At 35.4% G+C, this 9,994-nt stretch overlaps 2 protein-coding genes across 2 annotated transcripts; one reads left to right on the top strand and one right to left on the bottom strand.

Annotated features, from left to right (window-relative positions):
• Window positions 1-617: 617 nt before the first annotated feature.
• Window positions 618-2,968, bottom strand: LOC128528190 (extracellular calcium-sensing receptor-like). The gene is made up of 4 exons (XM_053500945.1): window positions 2,947-2,968; window positions 1,968-2,155; window positions 1,748-1,847; window positions 618-1,522 (listed from the first exon to the last, which is right to left on the bottom strand). The coding sequence occupies exons 1-4, from the start codon at window positions 2,966-2,968 to the stop codon at window positions 618-620; spliced, it is 1,215 nt and encodes a 404-aa protein (XP_053356920.1).
• An 879-nt stretch (window positions 2,969-3,847) lies between these two features.
• Window positions 3,848-8,768, top strand: LOC128528188 (extracellular calcium-sensing receptor-like). The gene is made up of 7 exons (XM_053500943.1): window positions 3,848-3,871; window positions 5,415-5,524; window positions 5,795-6,086; window positions 6,197-6,988; window positions 7,237-7,344; window positions 7,601-7,724; window positions 7,861-8,768. Exons 1-7 carry the CDS (start codon window positions 3,848-3,850, stop codon window positions 8,766-8,768), a joined length of 2,358 nt encoding a protein of 785 aa, XP_053356918.1.
• The last annotated feature ends 1,226 nt before the right edge of the window (window positions 8,769-9,994 follow it).

The raw sequence follows: 9,994 nt of genomic DNA, 5'->3' as shown, positions 1-9,994 counted from the left end.
ACTGTCAAACCTACACTTAATGCAAAATAGCTCATATATATGTGTGTGTGTGTGTGTGTGTGTGTGTGTGTGTGTGTGTGTGTACTTAAAAATAAATGTGAACAATCAGAGAATCCAAATAATAACAATTCTTGATATTACAAGAATACCTTAAGTAAATTTTCAGAAATAAAGTAAGATTAATAAAAAAACATAATCAAAAATATATTGTCTCCTATTTATATAATCTTAGGTTTAATGTTCTTGAAAGAAAGGAAGGAGATAGGGAGGGAGGGAGGGCTGAAAGGAAGAAAGGAAGGAATATTGTACAAATTGTTCATATTGGACTGTCAGATAATTATAAGCATGCATTATAACTGCATATAATAAAATAGCTTAAGAAAAATAAATAGTACAAGTAAAGCTTATTTTTATGTTTTGGGGTTAAGTGTAATTACTTTTTAAACTTTTTGGTCGTATTGTTTTGCATTCCCGCTTAGGAAAGATGGACCATTCAGTGCTTTAACATGAGTCCCAGTCATTAGATTTGTGAAAAATAAACAAGCAATATTTAGCTGATTTTCAATTATAATATTATTGCTTTAACATATATGCATTTACTTTAAAAAGACTATAGTTCAAAGGACTTTGCACATAATTTGCTTTTTAGTATTCTTTTCAGGCTTTAGTATTATTATGTAACACTTTGGAAGGAATATACAAAATAATAAGCCAAAGCTTGATGCTAAAATGGCAAATATCTCCACAGCTACAGTAAATTTTCCAGGAGAGCTGACGTAAGCAGGAATAAAAGTAAGCCAAACTGCACAGAAAATCAGCATACTAAATGTGATAAATTTAGCTTCATTAAAATTATCAGGCAATTTCCGTGCCAGGAAAGCCAAAAGAAAACATAAAAGAGCCAAAAATCCTATATAACCTAACACAGCCCAGAAACCTAGGTTTGAGCCCAAATGGCATTCTAGAATGATCTTTTCCTTGTAGCTTTTTAGGTTTTTAAAGGGGAAAGGAGGGGATATTGTCAACCAAAGCACGCAAATAAGGACCTGTATGAGAGTGAAGGCAAATACACTGAGTCTCTGCTGTGGAGGCCCAAACCATTTCATGACATTACTGCCTGGAAGTGTAGCCCTGAAAGCCATTAACACCACTAATGTTTTTCCCAGTACACAGGAGATGCAGATGACGAAGGTGATCCCAAAGGCTGTGTGACGGAGCATACAGGACCACTCAGACGGCTGACCAATAAAAGTAAGTGAACAGAGGAAACACAGAGTCAGAGAAAAGAGCAGCAAGAAGCTCAGCTCAGAGTTGTTGGCTTTGACGATTGGGGTATTTTTATGTCTAAAGAATATGATTGCTATTACCATTGTCATAAATACACCAGTAATAGAAATAACTGTAAGCAAAATTCCCATAGTTTCTTTATAGGATAAATATTCAAGTTCTTTCTTCACACATTTATCTCTCTGAGAATTAGACCAGTAATCCTGGTAGCATTGTTGACATTCAATGGAATCTGTCACAAAATATAAGACAAAATATAGAACAGAATGACATTAAATACTTGACATACGGAGAAAAAAAATCAACAGGCATTACAAAAAAAATTGAGGAAAATTGCTGGTGTTACAAGAATTACTGTAAATAAATAGTCCCTTTTATATTTAAGAATCACATATCTTATAGAATATGAAGTGATAAAAGGAATAAGTTTTAGTACCCGTCATATTACTGATCTCTCCTTCAGCACATTGTATGCAGTCAAAACAGCAGATGGGCTTTCCTTTCTGTGCAGCCTTCCTTGTTCCAGGAGGACAGCTCTCGCTGCACACATATATTGGCACCTACAGTATAGTCAAGAAACATATTTAATAATGTAAACTGATTATTTGGCTGCAACCTTTCAGTACCTTCATAAAATCTGTATATATTTATGGAAAATGTGTATAATTTGTTTTTAGTACCTTGTTTGTTTTTTGTGCCCACATAAGAGAGGTTACGTTCACAAATAAATGTTCTTGACCGGTTACCGATGAGTCATAATGCCCAACAGTGACAAACTCATGCTGATTGTCTTTATTTAAATGCCAGTTTATTATCTCATACTTTGCTGGAGGGTCACCATTTTGGTCAAAAAATACATTTTCACCATCTTTGGTTTTGAAATGTATTGCCTTAAGATGTTGCAGAAACTTAATAAATAAATAAATAAATAAATACCACAATAAAATGTGTACACAGTTGAGTACACAGTAAGGAATAGTAAATTCTTTAATCAAGCATTTTTATTGATTTAATAGCACTGTTAACTCACTGTGACAGGATCAGGCTGTTTATTTGTAGGACATGTTTGCTTGCAGCCGAGAAGTTCATGTAAGGTATGAGCAACCGCATATACACCTTTATAGACGTTGTTGAATATTGGCATTAGGGTCATATCAGTAAAAGTGTTTTCTACCTCCGACAGCTTCTCATTACCAGTACAAACTGTAATTTCCTCTGAATTATTTTGTATTGCATATTTACAGTTAAACAAAGCCTCCCAGAATTCTGTAAAAATTGCACGACCTACAGATTTCAGTGGATGTATATCTAAAATAAAGTCCCGTAGACCTGTCACCTTTGATTTGGGGATAGCTAACCCTATAGCTCCCTGCAGTATATGATGTTTATCCATTGAAGCCAGCTCAGAATCAAAGATCCAGGCTTCGGTTCCAACCCATTGAAATCCAGTAATGTTGTGCTCAAAAAATACTGGCAATAAACTCTCTAAGTCCCAGTTATCAAGAAATCCAATAATTACTCGAGAAGTAGAGCTTTTAATTTGCTCAACAATTCCTAGCACTTTTTCTCGTGAATAGGTTCTAAAAAATGGAAGGGAATATTCTAAGCAGATGCCAAACTGTTCTGCAGCTTCAGTAAATGCAGCCATCCCACTGTTACCATAGTCATCATCGCTTCTCATTGCTCCCACCCAGGTCCAGCCAAAATGCCTAACCATTTCTGCCAGTGCTCTGCTTTGGTAATAATCACTAGGAATAGTGCGCAGAAATGATGGATATTTCCTCTTGTCACTGAGACATTCACATGTGGAATAATGACTGATCTAAAAAATTTACAAACAAAAATCTTAGGCATTGTATCCAATCATGTTGTTATTTGTAGCTACACATACCAAAGGAGATTAAAGTCATTCACATAGTAAAGCTCCAACTCTTATTTCTTTTATCAGTATTGGATACATTATATAAAATGCACACATTTTGTACATTCTTACTAAGGGAATGCTGAAAGGTCCAATACTCTGTGCAACAGCCATGGACACAGAAGAGTATGTCTCGCCAATTATGGCCTGCACCTGGGCTGGTTTCATGCACATTTCATCCAAAACTGAGTTCTCTTTTCCATTGACAAGTGTCATTGCAACTTGTGCTCCCATTGTTGATGAACTGCAGGTGTCAAATATCTTGTAGCCCAACGAGATTCCAGGCAGTAAAGTGGGACTATTGTTGATCTCTTCTATTGCAAAGATCAAGGACTGTGAATACTGAAAGGCTCTGAAATCAAGACTAATTCATAAAAATCAGAAAAAAATACAGTTTTTAAAAACAACAAAGCTGTCTAAGAATTTAGGTATCATCAATCAATGATTATATGCAAAATTTCTTACCTTATACACTTTCCTGTTTGTGGCATGACCAAATAAGACAAGTTTGTGATTTCCCAATTACTATGGAAGGGAAAGATTCCTCCAACAATTATATCGCCATCCTTCCATAGTTGTGGATATGAAGACTCTCCTTGCAGTATGCAAGAAGTCCCATTACCTTTAGAAAAAGTGATGATGGCCATTATCATTTGTAAAAGGGTAAAATTGGGCTCCATTTATCTATCCAGCTACAGAACCAGACAGGCTTGGTGTCTTCCTAATTAAAATGCTTTAGTAGTATTTATACAGATTAAATAGTAAATTCCCTATGGTAATATTACTCTGGTGAAAAAAAGGAGGTGTGATATGAAAATGTAAGTTACACTACCATGAAATATACATAAATTATAGCCTGTGTTTTCCCAGAGGATGTTGTGCAGCCTCCTTTGTAGTTTTTGTCATTTTGCTGCCTCATAACAATAATAATAATAATAATAATAATAATAATAATAATAATAATAGTATGGACAGTATGGAAATTGGCAATAGGAGGCACCATACTTTATTTTGTAGTATATTGAAAACTCTACAACAAAACTCAATTAGATTATTTTTTTTATGTGAATTAAATTCTTTGTTAAAAATATGGACTTATTTCACATATGGAGGCCACAACATCCTTTAAAAAAGTTGGGACAAAAGATTGTTTACCAGTGTGTAACATCACCATTTCTGTTGTTAACACTTTTTAAGTATTTGATCACCGACGACACTAGTTGGTCAAATTTACCTAGCAGAAGTTTCCCACATTCTTCCATTATGCGTGGCATCAGCTGCAAAATTGTTATTGATTGTCATTGATATACCACACATTCTCAGTGTTTTTCTGCATTAATGGCGCGTCACAAATACTCAATTTACCAACGCCACGGGCACTAACACATCCCATACCTTGACTGATGCTGGCTTTTTGACTGCCTTTGACTTGATGCTGATAACAGCTTGGATGGTATTTTTCCTCTTTGACCCAGAGAGTTCTTAGCAGTGGTTTCTAAAATTTTTTGAAATGTTGACACATTGGACCACAAAACACATTTCCAATTTGCCACTGTTCTCATTTGGGACAGAGCCCCAAAAAAATGTACGCCAAAAAAATAATAATCAGATGGTGTCCTTCTAAGTGTGTGTGTGTGTGTGTAGGATTGTGTTTATTAGTCCAAATGCTTTAGCTTTTCTTTCTCCAGATGGCAGGATGGTGAAGAGTGTGTGTGTGAGGGGTGTGTATAACCAGCCCCAATTCTGGTGGATTTGTGGATGCAACCTGTGGTGTAGATGTCTGTAACAGATGGAAAAATGCTTAATAAAGGGAAGAATGGGTAGAATACTAAGGGCTTTATTATTACTATTTTGTTGTTGCTGTTGTTTATTTATTTTTTATTTTATTTTATTTTTTTAGATGGGGTTAAAGTCATAGGGTAAACAAAACCTTGAGGTGTCCTTTAGGATTAGTGATGCTTTGAAAGTCACACCCCCATTTGGCTTTTTTTTGCCTCACAAATTTGTATAAAAGCAGCACATCCTCTGTACTTACTATCCATGTAACTAAAAAAAAACTGTATTGAGCATGCTTTTAAGGATTTTACTGCTGGATACATAGATGGAGCCAGTCTTTCCTATACTGCATGTTGTAATAGTTGTCCTTAATTTTTTAAGAGTGAATGCAACTGCTTGTAAACTACAAGGACAACCATTATATCCACAGCTGTGGAATGATGGCGATATCATAGTTGGGGGTATTTTCCCCTTACACAGTCACTGGGAGATCATAGATTTATCTTATTCGGTTGTGCCACCTCCAGTGAAGTGTCTGAGGTAAGCAGCTTGATAGAAGTAATACTCAAAAAATTGGTCAAATATGTATTACTTTAGAGTTTCTGCAGGGAAAATCTTATAATTTTGATTTATACACATTTACATTTCATACAAACTTAAATAATTATTTTGATTGTGTAAAGCTGCTTTGCGACAATGTTAATTGTTAAAAATGCCATAGAAATAAAACTGAATTGAATTGAATTTAAATGTTGCATGACCTTAAAAAAGGTGAATTAATGTTAAACAAATGATTTTTCTTTTGACCAGTCTTGATTTTACAGCTTTACAATCATCACTGACCCTGATTTTTGCAATAGAGGAGATCAACAACAGTTCACTGCTACTGCCAGGAGTCAGACTAGGCTACAAGGTTTATGACACATGTAGTTCTGCATTAGTTGGGGTTAAAATGGCTATGGCACTTGTGAATGGATATGAGAACATAATCTTGGATGAATCCTGTACAAAGCCAGTACAGGTGCAAGCTATAATAGGTGAAGCATACTCAACTGTGACAATGGCTATAGCAAAGAGCATAGGACCTTTTAGCGTTCCTTTGGTAAGACATTATTTATTAATAATTAATTTTATTAGAAAACAATTTAACTAAACAAAATGATTAAAAAACAAAAATGTATTTTACTCATATTATTCCATACACTATTTCAGATCAGTTACTTTTCAACCTGTGAGTGTCTCAGTGACAAAAGGAAATACCCCTCCTTTCTGCGCACTATTCCCAGTGATTATTTCCAGAGCAGAGCACTAGCAGAGATGGTCAAACACTTTGGCTGGACCTGGGTTGGAGCAATTAGAAGAGATGATGACTATGGAAACAGTGGGATGGCTGCATTTACTGAAGTTGCAAAGAAATTGGGCATCTGTTTAGAATATTCCCTTCCATTTTCCAAAACGTACTCACAAGAAAGAGTATTGAGAATTGTTGAGCAGATCAAAAGTGCCACGTCTCGAGTGATTGTGGGATTTCTTGGCACTTGGGAGCTGGAGATCTTGCTCCATGTGTTCTTCGAGCACAACATCACTGGATTCCAGTGGGTAGGAACTGAGGGTTGGATTTCTGATTCAGAATTGGCTGCACTAGATAAGAACAACATACTAAAAGGAGCCATTGGGCTAGCCATTCCTAAAACGAAGGTCACAGGCCTAAAAAACTTTTTTCTTGACCTAACATCACTAAAATCTTCAGGCAGTGGAATATTTAAAGAATTCTGGGAAACACTCTTTAAGTGTAAATATACAGTACAGAATAATTCAGAGAACATTTCAGTGTGCACAGGAGAAGAAAATTTGTCTGAGGTGGAAAACATCTTCAGTGACATCTCCTTGATGCCAATTTTCAGTAATGTTTATAAAGGAGTATATGCTATTGCCCATACCCTCCACAAGTTTCTTGGGTGTAAGAAAACCTGTCCTACAAAAAATCAGCCTGATCCTTTCACGGTGAGTAAGCACTGTTAAATATTCATGTTTTTGCACAGAGCAGTTTAGGCTGTAATGTTTGACACACACACACACACACACACACACACACACACAACACACACAACGGTAAGGCGCATATATATATATATATATATATATATATATATATATATATATATACACAGCAGTACTGTTAGTACGAACATACATAAAGAGCAGGATTTAAATAACATTAATTACAATATATACTTGCTGTGTCTTAACAGTTTTTACAGCACCTTAAAAATGTGCATTTCAAAAGCAAAGAAGGTGAAGAAGTATATTTCGATGAAAATGGTGACCCTCCTGCAAAATATGAAATAATAAACTGGCAAGTTAATGCAAAAAATCAACTTGAGTTTGTGACTGTTGGACTTTATGACTCCTCTTTAACTGTTAGTGAGCATCTAATGATAAATATGGCATATATTGTATGGGCACAAAATTATACTAAGGTGAGAAACAAATGAAAGACACAACACATGAACACAATCCTCTAATGAAATGAGTACTTGCAGTATGTATTTAAATGTTTGCAGTTTAATTTGCCATAATATGTTTAAGGCTATTAAGTGTAGTTTATTATCATAGGTACCAAAATCTGTATGCAGTGAGAGCTGTTCTCCTGGCACAAGGAAAGCTGTACAAAAAGGAAAGCCTATCTGCTGTTTTGACTGCATACCATGTGCTGAAGGAGAGATCAGTAACATGACAGGTACAAATACCCTGGAAAAAATTTATGAAGTAGAGTTTTACTACAGCTGTCACTAGACCTTTTAAAAATGTTTAGGTTTAGATATATCCAGATCTACTGCTTTCTGCTGCTATTTATTTCCCTTCTTACCTCACAGATTCTATTACATGTGAACAATGCCAGCAAGATTACTGGTCAAATCCTAAGAGAAATGAATGTGTAAAGAAAGAAATTGAATATCTTTCTTATGAGGAAACTATGGGAATTATCCTGACAGCTGCTTCTCTTATTGGTGCATTGATAACAGTGATAATGACCATAATATTATATAAATATAGAAATACTCCAATAGTCAAAGCCAACAACTCTGAGCTGAGCTTTCTGCTGCTTTTTTCATTGGTTCTGTGTTTCCTCTGTTCACTTACATTCATTGGTCAGCCCTCTGAATTGTCCTGTATGCTACGTCACACAGTCTTTGGGATCACCTTTGTCCTTTGTGTCTCTTGTGTCCTGGGGAAAACAGTAGTGGTGTTAATGGCCTTCAAAGCTACACTTCCAGGGAGCAATGTCATGAAATGGTTTGGCCCTCCACAACAGAGACTCAGTGTACTTGCATTCACTCTTATGCAAGTCCTTATTTGTATTCTTTGGTTGACAATATCCCCTCCTTTCCCCTTAAAAAATTTTAAGCGCTCCAAGGAAAAGATTATTCTAGAATGTCACTTGGGATCAGCTATAGGGTTCTGGGCTGTGCTTGGTTATATAGGATTTTTAGCATTACTATGTTTTATTTTGGCTTTTTTGGCCCGGAAGTTGCCTGACAACTTTAATGAAGCCAAGTTCATTACATTCAGTATGCTTATATTCTGTGCAGTTTGGCTCACTTTTATTCCAGCTTATATCAGCTCTCCTGGAAAATTTACGGTAGCTGTAGAGATATTTGCCATTTTAGCATCAAGCTTTGGCTTGCTATTTTGCATCTTTTTCCCAAAGTGTTACATTATAATTTTAAAACCAGAAAAAAATAATAAGAAGCAACTTATGGGTAAAATATCAGAGAGCTAAAGCAATACTATAGGTTCACTTTCATTAGTGACATAAATATGTCTTTAAAATCCAAGCTAAAATGAATGAGTTCAAACAAACAAACAAAATTAACCCAGACTAACTAATTATTATTATTATTTATTTAATATTGTACAACATTTATTTTACTAGAATTGTCCTGTATGCTACGGCACACAGTCTTTGTGATCACCTTTGTTTTTTTGGGTCTCCTGTGTCCTGGGGAAAAAAACAGTAGTGGTGTTAATGACCTTCAGAGCTACACTTACAGGGAGCAATGCCATGAAGTTCTTTGGACCTCCAAAACAAACACTCAGTGTTCTTGCTTTCGATTTTATACCAGTCCTCGTTTGTATTTGGTTGCCAATACCCCCTCTTCCCCTCCAATAATTTAAAGCGCTTCAAGGACAAGATTAATCTACAGTAGATTGCCACTCGGGATTAGCTATAGGTTTCTGGGTTGTGCTGGGTTATATAGGATGTTTAGCTTTATTTTGGTTTATTTTGGGTTTTCTGTCCCGGAAGTTGCCTGACAACTTTAATGAAACTAAGTTCAATACATTCAGCCATCACAGGGTAAAGATATAAGGGGTAAAATAAAAATATTAGTTTAGACACCTACTTAGGTTATTAATTCAGTGGTGCTGAAAATGCTGAAATGTCTTTTAATTTATCTAAGCACAAGGTCTCTCAACATTCTGTTAGTGCTCATGATTGACTATAGCTGGTAGCTTTTCTGTGTCACCATGTAAAAAAGTGTTCTGGCAGGCTCCTCTCCAAGAAAAAAACCCTGCTCCCAAGTTGACATCTGTAATCTCGATTGATGCTTGCAGCTGATGTAGTATGTACAAAGTAAAAAATCTTTGGAAGAAGGTTTTGACCACTGGTATGATTGGAGAATTAAATCTAAGGCATTTTACACTAAGAACACTGTACCATCTATTAAGCATTGTTGTAGTAGCTTGCACATAGTGGATGTAATAATAAAGAAGGAGGACTACTATGGGATTCTTCAGAATAACCTCAACCATCAGCTACATGGTTGAGACAAAATTGAATGTTTCAACAGAAAAAATTACCCTAAACACAGATAAAAGCTGGCTGTGAAATAGATAAAGCATGCTTACTTTACGAAAAAATTGTTAAAGATAATTAAAAGTTGGGTCTTTGTCACGAAAGAAAGAAACTTATTTAATATTAACATGGGACATTTAACTAAATGTTAT

This window comes from Clarias gariepinus, chromosome 7, assembly GCF_024256425.1.
Source record: "Clarias gariepinus isolate MV-2021 ecotype Netherlands chromosome 7, CGAR_prim_01v2, whole genome shotgun sequence".
Lineage (NCBI taxonomy): Eukaryota > Metazoa > Chordata > Actinopteri > Siluriformes > Clariidae > Clarias > Clarias gariepinus.
Note: the sequence above shows the minus strand (reverse complement) of the source record. Positions and strands in the feature narration are given on the sequence as shown.